This window comes from Stegodyphus dumicola, chromosome 2, assembly GCF_044657685.1.
Source record: "Stegodyphus dumicola isolate Sdum_Otavi_A_Nest chromosome 2, ASM4465768v1".
NCBI lineage: Eukaryota > Metazoa > Arthropoda > Arachnida > Araneae > Eresidae > Stegodyphus > Stegodyphus dumicola.
In genome coordinates, this window is record NC_140769.1 from 282,305,092 (window position 1) to 282,329,847 (window position 24,756).

Consider the following 24,756-nt stretch of genomic DNA (forward strand, 5'->3'; position numbering starts at 1 on the left):
ATCAGAGAGCTCCGAACTGCGAGGCATCTTGCATGCGACTAAATCCGATGCTGTTTCCTACACGATATATACCGGTGGAGTCCGTGACGTAATTTAGGACCGCAGATATCGTCATTTGCATAGGTGTCCAAATACTTATTGGTAGTGAGTGTATTAACACATTTAACAATACTTGATCTGAGAAAAGAACGGGTTCTGATTCCATTATTGCATATCAAATATTTTTTGTTCGAAATTGCATGGCAAAGCGGGGAGGGAACCCCGAAAGCTTTCAGATGTTACATTACGCCCAAAAGTGCGTTTTTTTTAACCTTTTATGCGTTACCTTTATTTATTGAATATCCTGTTCTTCGCACTTAACCCATAAAATTCAGTTAAACAACAATATCGCGAAATAATTTTAAAATGAGCATATCTTTAGAATTTCTGATACACACTTTCGCGCGCTGCATGCATTTATGCAGATTCTTCGTTATTTAATTTCTTTAAATGTAACACAGGGCGATAATATTGTGTGGCAACAATTTGAAAAGTGAAACGGACATTAAAAGTTTTCGATGCAGAATTCCAAACCGAAATTAATAGCCATTCTGTGCTAACGCCCTTTGGGCTAAAAATGGAGGTAGAGTAGAAGAGTAGAAAGTATTAACTATGTAGAGTGAAGAAAAACCTTTTCTGGCTTTCAGTATTTGAGAGCGAGTAAAACTCTTTGGAAGTGCCGTCCGAGTCAGAGTTGGGTGTATACCACCATCTACTCACCGTAAGCAATTATTGTAACTCATGTAGCCCTGAAGCGAAACGTCTCTTCACGGCTTTATTAACAAGGAACATGACGCATCGCAATGTCCGGACACCTCTTTTGATAAATGCCCGGTAAATCCCTGCAAAATGACGCTTGCCTTTTCAGGACAGTTTATGCTGTTATTACCTAAATAAATGACAACATGTAAACATTCAATAACTACCTACCGGCGCAATAAAAATTAATCACTCACGAATTTATAAATAAAAAACGAAGACTCCATTCATCACGCATTCCTTACAGAACGGTAGTGGGGATAGGGGGAAGAGACGCTCTCTACCCTCCCCTTCCTTCGTATGTTTTTTCATTAACTTTTTACTCAAGACGGCCGATTTCAATATATCTGAAATGCAAAACCAGAGTTTCGAAAGGGAGGAGAAGTTGAAGGGAAAAAAAAAAAAAACGAAGGAGATAGGTGATAAATAACTGCCGACGGAGGGTACTCGTTAATCATGTGACGCTCGAGATCACGTGATGTGGATTTTAACGTGATTGAGACGACGTACAAGAGGTGGGAAAAAATGACCTCTTGCATATTTTGATTAATTGTGCGAAGGTTAGGCGAGCAAAAAAGTAATTCCGTCGGAGGGAGGGAGGAATTATCAAGGGTGGTGTTCTTTTCCCCTACATATGGAGGGAAAATATCCCTACCCTATATTAGTCTTAACTAACAGTAGCAAATGCTAAATTTATTAAAGAATATTTCTAGGATTTTTATTGAACAAAATGAACATATTGACGATGGCAATATCCTTTCCCTTAAATACAACACAGGGCGATAATATAATAATAATAATCATCTCTATGATGAGTTCAGAAAAACTGGAAAGAATATTATAAATGGAAGAGATGGAAGAACTGTATAATTCCCTTGGTAAAAATAATTTTCACAAAAATGCATTTTTATGTAAAAAAATACTGTACATTCCTATCGCAATTATTACTATATTGAATAACATGAGGTGACGAAATGTCCGTTAAAGTAGGAATGTATTTTCCATTTATACGTTCACTGAGACAACTCTGCAGAATCATTATGGGAAATGTAAGTATGAGTCAGATGCGCCAACTCTAAGCGTGAACTTAATAGTAAGATGCAGACAGACATACTTTCTGTTAAGGATTGACAAGATCTATGAAAGCTTTTTTTCTTCCTGTTTCTTAGGTACATATAAAACGACTGCTGGACCGATAAATTTTAACCTGCTGTGCGTAGACACCATGATGCAAAATATGTAAGGTTAAATCGAGATTCAAAATTAGACTCTTCTAATTGGTGACCGATTACGGCAATCGTAATAGAGTTACGAAATGTCCAGCCGCGGTAAGATAGCTTCCTTGCAAAGCGGGTTTAGGATTGCCAGAAAATGCTAAGGAAAGGCAAGGTTGCCTTGTTTGGTGCGAATCCGCCCATTTGGCGACATTCTGTGACAAAATTGGCGATATGCCATAGACGGATGAAGAAAAATCTACAACGAATTCTTACCAATTCGGCCCAGAATGCTCTCGAAGGCAGGCCAAAACCTATATAAACCCTGCCTATACGCGGAGTAGGGGGTACTCTATTTTCTATGTGCACTGTGCATTTTTATCTTATGTTTTTCAATCTTTATTCAAGAATTTTTTTTCGTACCGTGAAATCTTAGCCACACGATGTCTCCGTTTCCTGGGAGCTCCTCCACGTCACGTGACTGCCTCTTCAGTGATGCTGCTTATCTAGACTGCCATAAAATTGCTTTGTCAAAAGATTGCTTATCATTATTACTGTACATGCCTCCGTAAATTTCTGGAATTCACGAATTTAATATTTTCGAGGCCTTTTCGCAGGTGATATATAGAAGTAAAAGCCGTCAGGCTGAAGGCTTCCTATTATGACTGATGATCCTGATCCTGGAGTAGGAGGCATCGTTAGTGCTTCGTCGAATGTATCGTAAGTTTTATTGCAAAGAGTACCGTGAGTGTGTTGATCTTCGAGAGTGATCGGCTGAGTCGGGAGCTGTACTTAAGTGTTTTGCCGTGAAGCTGTCTTCACCGTTATAGCCTGTGTTGCTGATTATTTCAGCGTGTTTGTCGTAGTTTTTCGACGACTGTAAACGTGTTTTTGAAGCTGTCCTGAGTAATACTTGCTAATAAATTGTGTTTTCCTCTTCATCAAGTGTTGTCGTCAATCACTCCAAATCTACGAACCCGTAGAAACGCAACAACTACAAAAAAGTAACCCTCTATGAAAGGATTCCTTGACCGAGTGCAATCTTTGCATTAAATCAGTGGTCTTCAAACTGTGTTCCACGGAACCCCGGGCCTCCACTAGTCAAACATTGGAGTTCCACGAGCCAAAATGAAAATTCGACATGAAAATTATAAAGCACACACACTAGTTGACTGCTGCGTATTAACTAAAAGACTTAAGACTCATTTAGCTATCTTTGAAAATTAGTCAGAAGCTTCGTATGTCTGCTGTCAACGAAAATGTTACTCAAACAGTTTTCTGCCATTAGGAGGAACGTCTTTAAGAGAAAAATGTTTCTCAACGTATGCGGCAATAAAAACAAAATACAGAAAGAAACTAAATACATACGAAATGCAACTGCAGTAACATCAGCAGAGCTAGACTTCGACAGTTTGTGTAAAACAAATGCAAGCAGAACGCTGTCACTTATTATAATGCGACGGTAGGTGTGATATTTAGGTCACAAATGATTGCTATTAATAAGCAAATCAGATTAATTTCATTTATAAACTTTTTAATCAAATTAAAATATTTTCATTTAATTGTTTTTATATGAAGTATCTATAGCATACTGATTTACATTAAGGGGGCTCATACACCTTAAAGCTCTTATGATCGTCGAATATGTGACTGTTTGCAAGAATTGGGATATTTTACTTATTTTAAAAGCAATTACTTCCATTGTTTTACAGCTGACTACATTATATAGCTGCTTTGGAAATTAGTAACCAGATAATTTGTGTCGCCACAAATATTTTTGTAATTTAATCCGCTTTGTGACAAAATGTTTCGTCATGTTTCCACCTTGCGCACATGATATTTTAAAAATGGCTAATGGTACATACTTTAAATTTAGTGAAATTCTTTATATGGGCACTATTTTCTAACTGAACCAAAAATCTGATGAATATTTTAATATTAAAAAAAATATGCACGAAAACATTACAGATTTTTTTAATAAAATATATTTTATTAAAAAAATCTGTAATATTTTCGTGCATAATTTTTATAAACTCAACTCCAAATAAAATAAAAATTTAACATGAAATTTTTAAAACATTTGGCTCACAATAATTTCTAAATGTTATAAAAGCTATATATTAAATATGGAATTAATTATTCAACAGAATGTTTCAAACTGTGCGCGTAAGGTGGAAACTTGGCGAAAATTTTTGTCACAAAGCGGATTAAATTACAAAAATATTTGTGGCAACACAAACTTTCTGATTACCATTTCAGAAAGCAGCTATATTATGTAGTCAGCTGTAAAAGTTGGAAATAATTGCTTTTAAAATAAATAAGTTATCCCAATTCTTGCAACAGTCACATATCCGAAGATCTTATGGGTTTTAAGGTGTATGAGTCCCCTTAAATGTTACTTTAAGTAAACAATTTAATTAATCGTAACAAATTGCCTAATACTTGCACAAAAGTTGCAAAGTAATAAAATAATAATTTATTGATTAATGTATTATTTAGTAAATTATCTCCTTTGATAAAGGTAGTTAGTATTATACTGAAATGAAGTAACTCAAAAGCATATTTAAAAATTAAATCTTCAAAATATTTTACAATGGAAAGATCAAAAATGAATCTTGAATAAATTGAAAATGGAAACTTTATTATTAAACTAATTAAAATTATTATTAATTAAAATTGAAAATGTAATTAATAAACCAAGTAATTATTGTCACTGACTTTAAAGTAGTTGACTTTTCAAGGGGAACAAACCAACTTCCGATCAGTTGACAATAATTAATCAATGGGAAGCTGTTTCGTGTTTTTCTAAAGTAAGAAATATTATATTACTAGCAGCTTCGCTGCCAGCCTTCGTCTGGCTTTTAAATGTACCCGAAAAATGGCTGAAGGAAACAACAAACGTCAAATTTAAAACCTGTGTAGAATTTTACTCTGCAGAACAACTTCATAAAAAAAGTTATTACATATAAAAAATTACAATGAAATAAGCTATATCCCTTAATACAAATATTAATTATCCTAATAAAAAAATTAACCAACTTTCCGTTGAAGAAAAAAAATCATGCAAAACTTTTCAATATCTTACAAACAGTGAAATAAGCAAAAAATAACATAAAGAGACTCAAAAAACAAAAAAATTCCGCGCAGAATTTTACTCTGCAGAACAACTTTATAAAAAAAAATCAATAAAAATGTATTATATATATATATCTAATTAAAATGTTATCTAGACCAAATTGGTCATACAGTATTGTACTAACTACCTTGCTTGTTATATATATATATATATATATATAAATGACAATGAAATATGTCAATCTCTTAAAAACAATGACATAAGAAATACGATGAAAAATGGTTGCCAAACCCATATTTCTAAAAGAATGAAAACTATTCAAAATGATGCAATTTCATCAAAAATCTATCAACAACAATAAGACAGGAAATTTGTTGCCCAAATCCCATTTTTAAAGATGAGAGAAGTGTACTCAGAAGCTTCATTTAAAAATATAAAATATTATCATTTTTCCAAAATTCTTTTTGTAAAAGCAGTCGCAAGGATGAAAGTTTAACGTGTCCAAAAATCAAAGGAAAATAAACTGTACATCTTTAAAAAGACAATATTTTAGAAAAAATCCCGTTGAAAAGGTGTTAAGCTCCCTATGTTAAATAAATTCGTATTGAATCGATTTATTGAAACACGAAATTTATTTTAAGTTCGTAAAATAGCTAAGTGCGTACGTTTCATGACGATGTGAAAATGAAGTGTGTAGAATAAAATCTCGCTTTCCTATAGCCCATTATGTCTCAAAATGACGCGATTTCGTCACAAAACATTAAAAAAAAAAAAAAATCTGAAATGTTTCAGATTTTAAATTACGTCCAAAGGGGCGTTTTTTAACATTTTGTGTGTTACCTTTCTTTATTAAATATCATGTTCCTCGCACTTAAACCATAAGATGCAGTGCAACAGCAATATCGCAAAATAGTTTTAAAACGAGCCTATCTTTAGAATTTCCGATACAGAGACTCACGCGCTGGAGATAAAAATGTTTTTTCTGCACAACGTTGCCATTGCTCGCTTTGAAATCCTTGAGTTTGTTAATCAAAAATTTGTCAAAGTTTTAAAAAATAGGAAATCGATCATAAAACAAATTTCAAATTTGGTCTTCCACATGCTCATATTCGTTGGAGGATTACGTTATTCAAAATTCGATGACTCTATGTACCGTTGTTTTATCACAATACGAGAAATATACATACATTTATGCAGATTTTTCATTATTTAATTTCTTCAAATATAATGCAGGACTCTAACATTTTGTGGCAACAGTTTGAAAAGTGAACCGACATTTATGAGTCTGACGCAAAATGCCAAAACGAAACTAATAGTCCTTCGGGATTCAAATCCCTTTGGACTAAAAAAAAAAAAAAAAAAAAAAAAAAAATCGAATTCGAATTTCGAAAAAAACGCTTCGAGATGCACTGGCTCTTGTCTAGATGCACGTATGTGCCAAATTTCGTAGCTGTAGGTCTATCAGCTTACGCGCAGCGTGAACGAAAGACACACACAGACAGACTCTTTCTTTTATTATATGTAGAGATGTCAAAAAAGCTTTTTAGTAAGATGGGTTTAAGCTAAATTAAGTAGAGTTTAAGTGAGATGAATTGAAGTAAAAGCGCTGTATAAAATTCAGTAAAAAAGGTGGCTGTTTCATCAAGTTTAAAATTCAAAATCGTAATATATTCAATACAATTCATTCTTACAATAATATATCATGATGTTGAATTTCAAACTTAAAGAAACAGCCGCTTTCTTACTGAATTCTGTACAGCGATTTTATACTTCAATTTCATCTCAGTTAAACTCTACTTCTTTGCTTAAACTTATCTTACTAAAACCCTTTGTTCGCATAATTCTTACTTGAGAAAAAGATGAAACAGCTTCGCATTTATTAATTATTTTTAATTGATCGGAAGTTAGTTTGTTCCCCTTGAAATGTCAACTAATTTCCGGCCAATAACGACAATTACTTGGTTTATTAATTACATTTTCAATTTTAATTATACCTTTTTAAAAGTTTCCATTTTCAATTTATTCAAAATTCATTTTTGATGTTTCGATTTTAAAATTTTTTTCAAGATTCAGTTTTTAAATATTCTTATAAGTTACTTCATTTCAACAGAATTATAACTATCTTTATCAAAGGAGATAATATACTAAATAATCCATTAATAAATAAAGTGTTATTTTAAGATATATTTTTCTAAGGGTGGGATGGAGTTCCCCGACAAAATCATAGTTCTAAGGGTTCCGTGAGTCGAATTAGAAGACCATTGTACTAAATGAACAACAATGATTTTAAATCTTATGTAAAGCATTTTAAAAAGGTTCATTTAATTGGTTCAATATCGTAAACTCTGCTGAATTTTTAATATGGTTTACATTCATAAGATCGATAGTGCGCGACGTCGACTTGATTTTCACAGTTTTGTTTTAAAAATCTGCCCTGTTGCTAACTTAGGTTAGGTTAGGCTAGGTTATTTAATTGCGGCAAAGCATCGAGGGCTATCTGCCTAAGGAGAGGGATGCCTTTGTGGAGGACTTTCTAAGGAAAACTGGCTCATATACACGTTACGCATGGAGAAAACCACGAAAACACCCATGCAGCCAGCCCGTTCGAACTACCAGTGCTCAGCGACTTTACCGCTCGGCCGCTGGTGGGCTGTTGCGAACTTAGACATCATCATTAACAGCAATCGACAGATTTTGGAGAATCGGCTCAATCGGTAAATTAAGTTAGAAATTCGGAAACAATATCATCTAGAAAATTATTTTCTGGTTATTTGATAATGGAAGGATTAGAGTCCACGATGATTAACTGATCTTTAAACTAAAGTATTTGTGCAAAATCCATAAAAAATAGATTAAATTGCTTTATGTGATTACGGCAAAGCCTCTAAGGCTATCTGCCTAAGGAGAGGGATGCCTTCGTGGAGGGCTTACTAAGGAAAACTCGCTCGTATACACGTTACACATAGGGAAAACCACGAAAACGCCCATGCAGCCAATCTGTTCGCGGAATTCGAACCTCGACCGAACTACCAATGTTCAGAGATTTTACCGCTCGGCGCTGGTGGGCGAGAAATAGATTAGAAGAAAGTAAAAGTAATCGATAAAAAATTTTGGAAAAAAAAATTATATTGCGTTTTCTTCGCATTTGCTTATATTTCCATTATTAAACAAACAAGAATCTGTAGGTATATAAGCAGGTATATACGTTGTATAACATGCTTGTTCCTCACGGAGTCTTCCGCTTTAACATGCACATTTAAAAACCAACCACAGATCTGAATTGCGAATTTCAAAAATTCGTTTTATGCTTTATGCTAAAATAACGAAATTTTCGTTAAAAAACGCAGCAATTTAAAAACAAAGTGTTGCCATTCTAAAAAACCTAAGATTTAATCAGAAAATTCAGCTATTCAAAAGAAATGTGTTGCCACTTTAGGCAAAGCCTAAGGCGTTTTCCTTTCGAATTCAATCAACAAATTCAGCAATTTGAAAAAAATGTGTAACCGCTGCCGGAAATAAAATATTTTTGCTAGTATGTTGCCATTCAGCAGAGTTTAAGATATTTAGTTTTTTTCAAATTTAATCTGTATATTAATGTATGTAAACTAAGCAGTGTAAAGCAATAAACACAGATATTCATATAGTATATTATTAATTACTCCCTAGTCTCTTGATATTACACTAGCTAGGCACATTAAAATTATCTTATATATTTTCCTTTCTTTTGATAATTTTTACGGCACCTGGCTACGTTAACGGCTAGCATGTAAAAAATGTCAGGTTGGTTTGATTGGTTTACTTAATCATGGCAAAGCACGCGAGGGCTATCTTCTTAAAGGAAAGGATGCCTTCGCGGAAAACTTTCTAAGGGAAACTAACTCGTATACATGTTACACATGGGGAGAAAACCACGTAAACACCCATGCAGCCAGCCCTTTCGGCTAGATTTGAACCGAGGTCGGAACTACCAGCGTTCAGCGATTTTACAACGGTCGCCGCTTTTTCAGATGGCACAGACTGTCCTTTCATCATCGATGGAGAATAGCTGATATACTTTTCACTTTGTAATCAACTAGGAAGTCTCAATGCTTCGTTTACATTTTTATGCGGAATTGTATATAGGAATAAGGAAATCTTGCAATAAGGAAAATTGCCTACCGTCATATTTAATTTTTTTTCTTGTTATATACGAGACTAGACGCTATGAGGATAAATCTCTATGATACAGTCAGTCTTTTCCATTATTCGAATTAATTCATCGTGAGACCTTTATAAATGCCTTATACTGGCTCATATTGCTGATAAAACGATAAAGAGAGATCAAAATGCTTAGTTTAGTTCTGTTAATAAAAATAATCTGATGTATACACCACATGACTTGCACGGAATACATTATACGCATTTTTTCTTGCCTTTTCTTTAAATTTATTGGATTGAATTAAACCTACTTCGCCGACAGCGCATAAACCACAATAGAATAAATGCACTCTTTAAAATTCACTTTGTTTACCATAGCGACACTCTGGCGCTAGGTTTACTTAACAGTATTATATTTCATTCATATTATAACTCAGAACGCACAAAATGTATATCATTTAAAAGAATTATCTAATCGTTGCCACATGTTCTAATCAAATACTATAATAAAGCTAGAACTATGTATAAAAGAAATTAAGCAAACAAAACAAAACAGAAACAGTTTTTCGCAGACGATTGAGTATTTCTCATTTAATTAATTCAGTTCTCACTTCGCGAGAAGGCAAAAATACATAAAAACTCAAAATATCTATATTAAAAATTACGAAGTAAATCTCAAACGCTTATTTCCTCGAAAAATTCCAGAAAGGATTAAGCATGATTTAATTGGCAATAATAAATGAATGTGTTATCTTTGTTGTTGCGAAGCTAAGTTTCTCTAGATTGGCAACAAATCCACCAGTCTCCTGTTTCAAATGTAAACATCAATGGCCGCCATTGAAAACAGGCTTAGCGGCAATTAAACAACTTTAAAATTGCTGATAATTCTAAAAATATTGCACACAGATTTACTAAAGGCATAAAATCCTTAACCGGAAGATAAAAACCACATAATTCAATCATTTTTAAAGCAAAAAATGTACAATTTACAAACATATAAGAGTAAAGAAACTGAGATCACTGAGCCGGGTAACAGAGTGGATATATATATAAATATATTTATATAAGTTTTGTGCTGCCGATTGCAACCAAAATACGAGGTGCGCATCTACATGTTATAGCAGTCCTATATACAAAATTTCAAAGTTCTGAGGCTACTCGTTTTTGAGTTATGCGAGATACGTACGTACGTACAGACGCCACGAAAAATTCTCTTCAGAATTAATTTTAAAGCAGTTTTATAATTTTTTTTGAAGGAAAAGAGTACTTTATTCTGTCCTTACGTACAAATATTTCGCAAAAATATCGTTAAATTCCATTCGATAGCGGTCCAAATGGATATTTTCGTTGAAATATGCTGCCTGAAACTTTTCGCGATTACAATACTTCCTTTTTACTTCGTACAAGGAAGTAAAAACAGCAATTGTGCATGTTTCTAAAAAATAATGAAAATTAATATATGTCGGTATTGTTGCCTATGCTGAAATAATGCATGATTACAAAACATGTATTAGAATCCAGTGATTGTATATGTATGATTTAAAATAATAATTATGTATGGTAGAGCACGTGAGGAAAAGATCCATTGAATTTTATTTATTTGAAAACTGCGTAATCGATACACAACGCCCACTTGCTTATCAATGATACTGTCTATCGATGGTGAAGATTTTAGTGTGTATGTGTATTGAGAATACGGCAAAGCACACTAGGGCTATCTGCCTAAGGGGAGGGATGCCTTTCGTGGAGGACTTTCTAAGGGAAACTGGCTCGTATACACGTTACACATGGGGAAAACCACGAAAACGCCCATGCAGCCAGCCCGTTCGCGGGATTCGAATCTCGGACCGAACTACCAGTGTTCAGCGACTTTACCGCTCGGCCGCTGGTGGGCGGTGAAGATTTTTGAAGATTTTAGAAAATTAGGTGAAGCAAAATTATGCTAAATAACAATCTCTAGATTTGATGCCAGAAAACAAATGAATAAACGAGCTAACAGAGAAACAAAATTATGCAAAGCTATGTAAAATTAAATATTAGCAATAAAGCAGTAAACATTTTATATTACTTTTTTGCAGAAATTAGCATACTTTCCATGCTTTTTGGAAATCGCTACCTTTCTTAATCAGTTCCGGATATCCAAAAGCAAAGTCAAGAGTCAAGTTTACAACAGTAGCAGAAGAAAGCTTTAACATCTTTGTTAATCTTATTATGACATCTAACCCACATGATACGAAGATATAGTACAGACAGATAGAGCAGGCTTGAAAATTATATACATTACGCTCATCACTAAAGTTATTGATATCGAAAGCATTAATCACTAGTTACTGCATAGTAATTTGGAAGTACCAATTAGTGTTATACAAGTACTTTATCGCCGAACGTATTGCATAAAATTATATATTATCTACAGAGCGATTATTAGCGAATTCATTTGTGTTACTAGATATTACATTTATTGGCGTTATTATTAATGACGAGAAGAGAAGCTAATAATTATTCTGTACGGCGAAGGATCACGAGTTTGCATAAAACAATTTTTAAAAGCCTACCTTAATAAGTTAATGGCGCAGATCCCAATTTCTTACGCAATGTTCGAAGTAATTCACTTTGCATATAAAAATAATTATTTGAAACTACCACAAAATGTTTTAAGCCTGCAGGAAATTTTATGATACATGTTGATAGTTACTATGTTATTGATAGTTAATTAATCAGTTAAAGAGAAAACAAATTTATCAAATTTGTAAGGGATAAATGACTTATTTAACTCTTTCAGATTTAAACTGCCAAAGACTACGGAGCTATATTATTTAATGATGTTTATCAATACTGATAAATTACTAACACTAAATGCTTTCTTTCGTTTATGCTTTTGTAATAATTGCCTATTGGTAGCTTATAAAAACAAATTGAAAATAAACCGAGTTTGGCATACAAACTTCAATTAGTTTCCATTGTCAAACTTCTATTTTGTCTCAATTCGGTATAATGTTGAATCATGTTGTAGTTGTTACTAATATTTTCTAAAGCGAAAACAGCAGTTGAAATTTTAAGGTGATGCATTATCGTACTTCACAGAGAGTAGCGATAACAGATAACAATTATGTCATAGCGTGGGAATTATTGAAGGATCGTTACTGGAATAAGCGTGAGTTAATAGTTGCCCAGTTTAAAAGATTATTTTCACGGCCCACCAGCGGCCGAGCGGTAAAGTCGCTGAACACTGGTAGTTCGGTCCGAGGTTCGAATCCCGCGAACGGGCTGGCTGCGTGGGTGTTTTCGTGGTTTTCTCCATGTGTAACGTGTATACGAGCCAGTTTTCCTTAGAAAGTCCTCCACGAAGGCATCCCTCCCGTTAGGCAGAAAGTCCTAGTGTGCTTTGCCATAATTAAATACACCACACCACCATAAAAGATTATTTTCACTACCTTCAGTTCAAAACGAATCAGCTTCAATCAAGTCTTAGTGGATGCAGTGAATGTAGTTGTTCATGGTTCGGAGGGACTACAAGATAAGAGAATAGCTCAGTGGGTATTTATACCCATTTTAATAGTGACTTAAACCTAATAAGTCACAATTAAAGTGGAGCGTAAACAATGCATCAAGTTCTCCGTTACTTACAGTGCTAGAAGTGCCTAGACGTGGGTGTCCGCCGATAACATCGCGGCAAAAACATCACGGACGAAAACGTCGCAGAGAAAACAACGCAAGGCGAAAACGTCGTGCTACAAAACATCGTGGGAGAAAACATCGCAAAGAGAAAACATCGCAGTTCTAAAACATCGTGGTACAAAACATCGTCGTCGAAAAAAAAGCGGTTCAAAAACTTCTCAGTTTAAAAATATCGTCGTCGAAAATATCGTGGTAAAAAATAAAGTATCTACAAATCATCGCGTGACGATAACATCGCAGACATGCTTTTTTTTCAGACTTTAATAACTGTAAATAGATATTCCCATAAAAATTTGTGAGCGCAAAATAGAAAGTAGGATAGTTTGTTTTCATATTTTATATTAACTAATTTTTGCTGAGGAAATAAGAAGGAAACTTAAGCATAGAAAATTAATGCAACTTATAGCACTTAATAGAATTTTAACCGACATAGTTAACTAACAAAGACCATTAATAAATAATTTTTATAAAGTTTTTACTGGTAATTTTTCATAAAAAGTATAATCTATAAGTTGCATTTAATTTTCTATGCTTATGTTTCCTTCTTACTTTTTCAGCAAAAATTTATTAGTTAATAAAAAAAATGTGAAAGTAAAAATTATTATTCTTTACATCTTGCGCTCTCAAATTATTATGGGAACATCTATTTACAGTTATTAAAGCCTAAAAAAAGCATGTCTGCGATGTTATCGTCATGCGATGATTTGTACATACTTTATATTTTACCACGATATTTTCGACGACGATGTTTTCAAACTGCGAAGTTTTTTAACCGCTTTATTTTCGACGACGATGTTTTGTACCACGATGTTTTAGAACTGCGATGTTTTCTCTTTGCGATGTTTTCTCCCACGATGTTTTGTAGCACGACGTTTTCGCCTTGCGTAGTTTTCTCTGCGACGTTTTCGTCCGCGATGTTTTCGGCTGTAACCTAGACGTGAAACTGGACTATCTGTCACTTTCAAACCCAATCTTTCTGCGGTACTTACGTATTATGCCGTCGATCAAGAAACTGTGACCAACTAGCACGATTTATCGCCAGGCGGTACATATGAGTACCCACTCATCCCATCTGCGCTTTTGTTTGGTATAACCCCGACTGATTATAGATAAGCTACCCTTTATTCTACAAAGTATAATATAAATTAAAAGTTATTCCTGTATTTTTTCCTCCCTTTGAAAAAAAAATATTAAAATATGGGACTTTTCTTCCATAAAATAACAAGCAGTGATTAATTTCAAAGGTATGGAACCCTGCCATCAAAAAAGCATGGATAATATGGTCAGCTGAATATGTCACGATATGGTCGTTTTTATTCAGTGAACAATAAAACAATTACTCGGGGAAATTTATAAGCTTTTGATGAAATCGAGATAATATAACAATACAAATCGACGAAAGCCTTTCTTACGAAACACAAAAACGCAAAGGTTTGAATTATGATTGTTTATTAACTAAATAAATTCCCTTCCTTCACAATTCAGCAATGATTGGCATAACTTTCGCCAACTTTCACGGTTTGTTGGTAGCCAAACTTCGCTATTGACGAGATAATACGTAAGTACCTTTTTTTTGCGTACACTCTGTCGCATTTTACTAACCCTTGTTTTGTATTGTGAACTTAATTCACGGACGAATAGAGTAAAAACAGACTATGCTTAATGTTCCAATCGCTCGCGCAGTGGATTTTGGCGATTCTTTTAACTCTAGTTAAGGTATGTGCCTACATACGAAGCATTTTTTTAAATACATAACATTTTAATTAAACACACATGTTTTTGAGTAAGATGAGATACAAAACTATGAATTTAAATGGGATTTTATAGAATGTTTCATTAATTTTTTAAATATAGGCAATATTTAGTAAAATTTTAGTGAAAATGTTCATTTACGCCAGATCTCCTATAACAGATTCTAATGAATATACTTCAATAATCTTTACACTGTATATAAATAACATACTTACCTGTGTTCTGTAGCAAAAGATTTGCTGTACTTATAAAATATTTTGAAATATTCAAAACTTGGTACAAAAACTCAAAATTAAAACAAAAAAAAAATCCTCTTTTCTTCAAAATACTGTCAATAAAATCAATAAATAAACACAAAGAGGTCATATTTTGCTACAGAACACAGCTGAAGATGAATAAAACATTTTGGCAAAATTTCATTTCAATATTCTAAATACATTTTGAGAAATTAACGTAATCGCAATCAAAAGTAACGAAAAACACGATTTCTCAGAAAATGCATTTAAAGATTTTAATACAGCACAAAAAATTTTGTAGCCATTTTAGACCTTTAAAACTCGCTATATTTGGTATGGTAGGCCCTCTTTTACTTCATTCTTAACTAATTTTGACTTTCTTTTAGTATTTTCTAGATAAATTTGTTGCTTGTAGAGATCGGCGTTTCGATTTCTGAATTCGCTGTTTGTCTATTCCCATGTAGCTTTCAATTCAAGCACAATGGGATTAATTTCTATTTCTATATACCTGAAAATAGCTAAAAGTCTTAAATATCTTAAATCAAATAATAATACAGCAATATGTGCACCTAAAAGCAATGTTGCAAGTTGGGCAAAAGTTTGTTTAGGTAAAATAGTCCTCAAAAGGTTATTAAAACACTCATTATTGTTTCGAGTCTTCCCATGTAGGCATTTTTTCAGCAAAGTTACACACAGTGAAAGATGTGTTGCTTTTACAGCTTTTATACTGTTTAATAATTAGAAAATAGTTGTTTAAACTTAATATTTACATTTATACGACCATTTAAATACCAACTTCCGACATCCAAAAATTCACATGACATATCCCATGATCTCTCATTTCCCTCACGCAAAATAATGCGTAATCGGAACTGAGTACTGCTCACATTATTACCAAAGTCCCAGGTAGTAACCTTTATCGCCTCCAAAATGTCGCCAAACTACCAGTTACCATATTGTAAAGATCAACCATGAGTTGGCTTGTAAGTCTATTTTCTCTCGTAGACCCTACGAACCAAGAACAAAAACTTTCACTGTATCCCCAAGCCATTTTTGTTTACATTTGAAACTTAGCAGAATAGCAGTAAATCTTTCTGCACCTTCAGTGTCTTTTTGCTGAGTGGAACAAAAATTAACTTTCAGTTTTGTACACCTTAAAATCTGCCTTTTTGCCAGCTGACCGGCGCTTGAGATAACCACTGACCTGACTTTGTTGTAAAAGTCTTACAGTGTTAATAGTCACCCCGGCAGAAGGGTATATTTCCTCCGTGTAAAAATATAAATATTACATGGGCATACAAGGCCTGTGTATAAGCATAGATATGTTGATTACAAACATTGCTTGTACAAGTACATATGATAGTTACATAAAATCATGACAGCTATGTGTACATTTAAACATTTGTTTTTAATGTTTTATATTTTTCTATATCTTTCAATTTTTAATGAAGATATTTTGAGTTTTTACGTGTTTTTGCCTTGCCACGAAGTGAGAACTGAATGACTTGAATAAGGAGTATATCTGTTACCGTGAAAGACCGAAATTGGAGAATGTCGACTTTCACCGGAGAATATCAACATTCACCAAATACGTCGGTGATAGATCGAATATTGTACTACATTCTTGTATATTCGGACCCTCACCGGTTATGTCGACAATCACAGATATGCTCTGGTGAAAGTCGAAAAGAGAGGTCATAAAGTGCCATAATAGTTTAAGTTGTTGCAATCAATAAGATTTGAATCACATAATTTAGTAAGTTTTTTATAACTGTTATTTTATTTTCTCATTTAAAACGTACTGTATAATTAAGTAAGTTTTTAACTTCTATTATTTTCCTTTCTCATTTTGAATGTATTGTGTGTTTTAGGTTCTCATGTTCTTAAGTTCTTATCTTAACTCTCAAGTGCGTGTTTTCGCCACTGAATAACGGAGAAGAAAATATAATATTGTTATATGTTCAACATTCACCATTAGTACATGGTGAATGTCGACATTGACCGGTGTAAGTCAGAAATAAGAGTATTTGGAAAATATTTCCGACATACACCAAGCGACTATGTGAATGTTGACATTCACCGGTGAAAGTCGACATTCTCCAGATTTCGGTGTTTCACCGTAACATATCCATAATGAAATTTGAAGATATAAGTTTAGATGAAAAGCAAAAAAAATGCATATAATATAATATTCCATACAAGGAAGTCATGTGGTGTATATATCTGATTATTTTAATTGCTTATCTACAATGATTAAGCAACTATAGTTCTCTTCGCTACGTATTTTGAGATGAAAATAAAAATCCGTACGCTCACCAAATACCCCCAGAAACAGGGGCGTAACTAGAGGAAAATGAAGGCGGCGGTTTGCCCCGGGCGGTTAATTTTTTGGGGGTGGCTTTTCTCACATGAAACATTACTCTATAGGTATTCGTCATGTGAGTCGTCGAGGTAGGTGAAAAGTAATGAAATTCTGCATTACGATATGGAAATAAATTAAAAAGAAAAAAATCTGATGTGAACACCACATGACTTCCCTAAATATTAAATTATACTCATTTTAATAATAATTAAATTACACGCATATTAAATTATATCAAATTATACGCATTTTTTCTTGCATTTCATTTAAACTTATTGGATTGAATTAAATCTACTTCGCCGACAGCGCATAAACCACAATAAAATAAATGCATTCTTTAAAATTCACTCTAGTATTTGTTTACCATAGCGACACTCTGGCGCTAGATTCACTTAACAGTATAAATAATTATATAACAGTAAACTTATATAATAATTTTAAATAATAAATATAACGGAAACTAAGTTAACTGTTATATAATCAAATAATTATATAACAGTTAACGTATATATTTCGTTCATATTATAACTCATAATGCACAAAATTTATATCATATAAAGAATAGAATTATCTAATCGTTGCCACATGTTCTATTCAAATATTATAATAAAGCTAGAATGAGGTATAAAAGAAATTAAGCAAACAAAACAAAACAGAAACAGTTTTTCGCAGACGATTGAGTATTTCTCATTCAATTAATTCAGTTCTCACTTCGCGAGAAGGCAAAAATACATATAAAAACTCAAAATATCTATATTAAAAATTACCAAGTAAATCTCAAACACTTATTTCCTCGAAAAAATTCCAGAAAGAATTAAGCATGATTTAATTCGCAATAATAAATGAATGCGTTATCTTTGTTGTTGCCAAGCTAAGTTTCTCTAGATTGGCAACAAATCCACTAGTCTCCTGTTTCAAATGTAAACATCAGTGGCCGCCATTAAAAAAAGGCTTAGCGGCAATTAAACAACTTTAAAATTGCTGATAATTCTAAAAATATTGCACACAGATTTACTAAAGGCATAAAACCCTTAACCGGAAGATAAAAAACAACATAATTCGATCATTTTTAAAGCAAAAAATGAACAATTTACAAACATATAAGAGTAAAAAAACTGAGATCACTGAGCCGGGTAACAGAATGGATATATATATAAATATATTTATATACGTTTTGTGCGGCCGATTATAACCGAAATACGAGGTGCACATCTACATGTTATAGCAGTCCTATATACAAAATTTCCACTTTCTGAGGCTACTCGTTTTTGAGTTATGGGAGATACGTACGTACGCACGTACGTACATACGTTCGTACAGACGCCACGAAACATTCTCTTCAGAATTCATTTTAAAGCAGTTTTATAATTTTTTTGAAGGAAAAGAGTATTTTATTCTGTCCTTACGTACAGATATCACGCAAAAACATCGTTAAATTGCATTCGATAGCGGTCAAAATGGATATTTTCGTTGAAATATGCTGTCTGAAACTTTTCGCGATTACAATACTTCCTTTTTACTTCGTACAAGGAAGTTAAAAAAAAAGCATTTTCGTCTCCAGCGCGCGAGTCTGTATATGGGAAATTCTGAAGATATGCTCTTTTAAATATTTTGCGACATTGCCGTTGAATTGAATTGTATGGTTTAGGTGGAAATAACATGATATTTAATAAGTAAAGGTAACACGCGAAACGTTAAAAAAACGCCCCTTTGGGCGTAATCTAAAATCTGAAAGCTTTCATTTTTTTTAAAATTTCTTATTTTTAAATAGTAGTACACACTACTACGTTTTAATAATAATTGCAATGGGCCTGCCAAAAATACATCGTAATTTTTCCTTGTAAAAGCACGTTCGCCATGCATTATCCAAGATTATGATTTTGATAAAGAAATCTTATCATCAGGCGGAGTTTAAGGGAGGTGTCGTCTGACGGCTACGAGGTTTTTGACTGATTTTGATAAAGAACTTACGCCTGTGTATACACTCCCATTTTGGAAGTTCTACTATTCGCAAATAGGGTGTTCTAGTATTATTATTTTTTCAACTTCCTGCTTGCAAGATGTACGAGTCTAGCTTTGGTTAAATATACGTTCTGCTCGATGAAGGAAAGGTTTGAATAATAAACCCTAGAATAAGTAGGTGTTATGTTAAAATTATGATGTATAGTGTTATGAATATTCAAATGCTACGTCAATATGATGAATAGGATAAGTTCGTTTTGTTTTTTCCATAAAAGCATACGTTATATATTAAAGAAAAATTCGCAAATAAAGTTTTCAAAAGTGTCAATTGATGATTTTAAAATATATTGAGTGGATAAGATGTATCGTTAAGTACTTTATCTCCTTTCTAGATTATCAATATTTTCGCCATAAATTCCGCTCACAAAAATGCATTTTAAGTAATGAATGAATTTTACTCTGTTTGCCAATATTACCTTTAGTTCATTACCATGTCAATGTGTACATAGTTCTATATAAAGATTTTAATAATAATTGAAGGAAAATATTTTAAGAAGTGTCTTTTTTTTTTTTTATCTTTTAGAACATCCGAAATTTCAATACTTCTCTGTCAAAGGAGACTATAAGAACAGCTATGCCTTCACAGGTAAGAAAATATATTTTAAAAAAATTTTATAATGAATAAAAATGATTTTTTTCTTTTTAGAGTTGATTACAATTTATTCCAGAATTTATTTTCACAAAACATGGCTTTTTTTCCTCGCAAAGGGATATATTTAGAGATAAAGTAGTTATATTTGATTACCGCAAAGCACTCGAGGGCTATCTGCCTAAGGGAAGGGATGCCTTCTTGGAGGACTTTCTAAGGAAACCTGGCTCGTATACACGATGCACATGGGGAAAACTACGAAAACGCCCATGCAGCCAGTCCATTCGCAGAATTCGTACCTCGAACCGAGCTACCAGTGTTCGGCGACTTTTCCGGTCGGCCGCTGGTGGGCCTAGCGTAGTTATAATCTTGTTAAATACGCAGCTTGATATAATTAGATTTCACTTCATTTTAAAAATTCATGCCAGCATTTTTTGTTTTAAGCTACACAAATTCGTATATGATAAACGGTTACTATTAAAGAATTTTGGTACATTTAATTTCTGAGACATTTTTATCTGTAACTCTCTGACTGTAAAGCAGTTACTTGCGGTTTCAAATGTTATAAGATTTAGATATTGATCATCCTTCAAGGAATTCGGTCCTTTGTTCAGGACCCATCACGCTTGTGATTGTTTCAGTATCTTTGACTGATATCGTTTAATTTTCTTCGCTTGCAAGATTAATATTTCTGGGAAACATTGTATGCTATATTCGGCATTTCATAGACGGATAATTTTGCAGTCTTTTGCAAAGAAGCTCTTTGGGCAACGCGAATGAACTCAAATACATCCAAAAAAATTTTCACTATAACCAGCTCCCAAAGAATAATAGTAATTTTAAGACAACTTCCAAGGAAGTGTAGTAGAAACTGATGACAAAGTACTCTGGCCGAAAAAGAGATTTATAGTACCTTCCATTTCCCGAATATATATATAGGTATATGAAGGACGGATATCGTTACAGCCAAATGTAGCATCAGTTAGTTATTCAATCCAAATGCTCGCCAAGTTTGGTGACTTACAGACTTGCTCCTGTATTCCTACTTTTCCAGCAAAGCGTTGATTCTTTAGATTTTCATGTTATATTATACCCCCCCCACGAAAAATAACCCACAATTTCACATATAATTTCACTAAAATTATTTACATATATACAAAATTCGGTACTATTCCGTTTCGAGGACCGTAAAAAATTGCAGCGAAAATGTATGCGCAAAAGCGCCAAATCTAGCAAATGCACCCATTTAACAGCGTGCCAAATCTAGCGTACGCGCTGATTACAGATTGCGTAAGTTTATATAGTTCTATATTTCTTAAGACGCCATTGAAATACTAGTTTAATTTTTAAATCCTTTTTTAATTTTAAATCCTTTTTTAATATCCTATGGATTTAACAATTTGGGAATTGCCCATGACGAAAAGTCGGCAATAGAATTTTGGGTAAAGTGCAGAATCACCCACTGTTTGACGCGTTTTTAAGAATTGCACATACTCGGTATCCATGTGCACATCGACCTATTTCCACTTAGAAAAAAAATCCGAGAATTGCACAAAAATGGCACTGCGCACACCCTTGACTTTATTTATGTACACATCGACCTATTTTCACTGAAAAAGTAAAAGATAATTGACAAAAATCCAATTATTTTTACCCTTGTAAAAAGCGGCAAACAAATAAGCGAGCGATTCCGCACTTTACCGAGAATATTTTCAAAGAAACGGCATTATTCATTATGGAAAATTACGTTTGAACAACCAACGAGATGAAATTATGCTTTAGCGATAAGTCGGTAGCGAAAGAGCGATGCAGGCATCCATTCAGTTATGTTTAGGAATTTTTATATAAATTACAATATTGACTTGAAATAGTTATTGACTCTTATACTTCCATTCAGTCATGTTTAGCCTTTTTCATATAAATTATAATAATAAAAAAGTATTATATGAAATTAACCTTTCATCTAAATTAGAACATCAATCTTAGATAGTTATTTACTATTATACTTTCTTGCCGCAATTATTAGGGTTGCCGCAATTATTTTTGGCAGCATCGGCATCAACAATAGTTTGGCGATTTTTTACGGCCCTCGAAACCGAATAGTACCCAAAATTCGTAGCAATATTTATACTGTTGTATGAGTCATTAGACATTTTTCCATTAGTACTTTTCTTCCTGTTTTCAAATTTTAGAATTTAAAAGACAACGTAAAAATAGCAATAAGTCTGTAGCATTAACTTCAAAATATCTACAATTCGCTCTAGTTTATTCGCCATAATCCTGCGTGATCCGGTTGATTAAGAAATCGTTTAATTTGGCAGCGATTTAAAAAACACTTTAAAAAGGATTGGCTTATATTATAATTAATACAAATATTTTATAAATTTATCTGTATTTTTAAACAGTTTCATTTCGAAAATAATTTCATTTAGATGTGCAAATTAAATCAGCATTCAAAAACAAGCAAACCGAGATAAACATCTCTTCTTTTCATTACTTGGTAAATAAGCAACCCGAGGTAAATATTCCTTCCCCTCCCAGTTAAATAAGAATTGACTGTATACATTTATGGCATTTTTACAATGGACTACATACGCTTTTCCGAACGAGTTGAAAATGCAGCAGTCATGACGTACAAAGTTGCGTCGATCATTAATTCACTTCGAGAAAATATTTGTCTTAATTTTTAAACCTTTTAAATTGAGGTACGGCTACTATTTGCTTCCACATTACGTAAATCAGGGATGTCAAACTCATAGGTACACTTGGGCCAAACAAACAAGGTTTAACTTTAGGCGGGCCGCATGCAATATTTCTTCAAAATTATTCTAACAATATCACAAAATGTCAAACGTTTAGCAAAAATCAATTCAAAACAGAGAAACTAATTCTATCTCACAGCGAAATCGCTACAAATCAATCACAGCATTAAGTCAACAAACAGTTCGCTAGAACTACAGCTACAACTGAGATGAGTTGTTTGTTCTCGGCTTTTCTAAGCTTTATAATTAATTTCTCGAATATACTGGAAACATCTATAAATATCTGGATTTTTGTGGATGGCAACACCAATTACGAGATATTTATTTATTAGGTATTAAATGCACGCGCTGTTCTATTTTTAACCTTCCAACGCAGCTGTCTGTTCAAAAATCGTCTGCGTTGCTAAGGCAACATGAAGCAAATCTAATTACAATTCTAAATCAAAAACATTAACTAAATAAATAACTATGAAATCCGTAACAATATGAATTAAGTAATAATTAATAATAAAGCAAAGTGTATGCACATGCATGCACCAATATATCGTACAAAACTATGATTGGAAAACTGAGACCACGAGTTCGGCCACATTCGGCTATCGGGGAATGCGTACAAGTTCTGAGTGCACGTGTCCCCCAAAAGCCGAAGGTGGCTGAACCATGGAGGTAGGAAAGGGAGGAGGGGCCATTCCGCGCTAGAAGTGAAGCATTGCTTTGAAGCTTGGGTCACCAGACAGGGTGTTCTTTGTTTACATTCAGAAGCTCGCTTGACAAGATTCTGATAGTATTTCGACACACGACAGTTCCATAGAAATCGAAAAAGGGACACTTTCGCATGAAAGAAACATTCATAGTGTCATGGATAATAGCAATTTGTATAGTTTACTGACATTTACGCAAAAATCACATCTTGGTTAGTTTTCGATAACTAACAACAGCGATTTTGATTATGAATTTGTTTTATAAAATTCTAAGCTGTTGCACTACAAAAATATAGATTTTAAGAAAATTGCTAAAAGAGATCTGCCAAAATTTATTTTCTAGAAGATTTGAAAAGTTTGAAACTTGATGGCTAAATGGAAATATAAAATTATGTATGTTAAAATATTTGTAATTAGGCACATAGGTCAGATTAAGTTTTTATTAAATAGAGTAACGCATGCTAAGGCTATCTGCCTAAAGAGAGAGATGCCATCGTGGAGGAAATTTGAAGAAAAACTGACCTTTGAGTGGGTATTAAAAATAATACTTATAATTTTTATTCAAATTATATTCATATATATTTTTTATGTAAAACTTTCGGGTGTATGCTAAATTAGTGTAAATTACTTTACACGAAAAATATAGTGAATGCACAGAAATTAAAGATTTGCACATGTCGGAAATGATAAATAGGAAATATGTATGGGTATTTATGCATGTGCTTGCAAAAAGCATGTATCTGCCATTGACAAAATACTTAAATATTCATTAAATTATTTATAAATGTATTTGAAATGAAGAATTTATTTACTTATAAACAACTGTGAAAGTACTGTGAAGAAATCTAATGATTAAATGTATCTAATTTATAATGATTATAAATGTTATCTAAATATATAATAACCTTAATATTGAATTGTAAACATAAATTGAAATCCTGTTGTCAAATACGTTATAAAATTATTTAAGCAAGAATTGTTCGTATTGGAAAGCAATCTGTTAAAAGGTATTGTAAAGCAAATGCTATGAGATGCGCACTTAAGAACGTAATAAAGAGTTTTGGAATATGTATTGTTGAAATGAAGGGTAAGAAAAAAATCTGATAAGTATAATTAAAAGAAATATTCCCTTTACATTTTATAATAACTCAGTTACAAGTTTTAAATAATACTTTAAAAAAAAAAAAAAAAAAAAAAAAAAAAAAAAACTTATTTTATTCCCTTTCAGAAATGTTCAGAGAAAGTCAAATACTATTTAATACCTATTTAATTATTAGTTTAATACCTATTTAATTATTAGCGAAATACTTATTTAAAGTATTTCGCTAATTCCTAATAATTCTCTAATTTAAAATGAACCGAATAGAGCATTAATTATAAATTGACTTACATTTTTCGATTTAAAAGAAGCCAAAAAATCATGTCATAT

General features: G+C 32.8%; 1 protein-coding gene across 1 annotated transcript in view; it reads left to right on the forward strand.

Moving 5' to 3' along the window:
- The window catches only part of LOC118203011 (homeobox protein DBX1-A-like), a 237,416-nt gene that overhangs the window by 103,170 nt on the left and 109,490 nt on the right, over positions 1-24,756 (forward strand). The window contains exon 2 of the mRNA XM_085812225.1: positions 19,799-19,861. Within this exon, the coding sequence (XP_085668351.1) occupies positions 19,799-19,861 (63 nt within the window). The remainder of the gene's footprint in view (positions 1-19,798; positions 19,862-24,756) is intronic.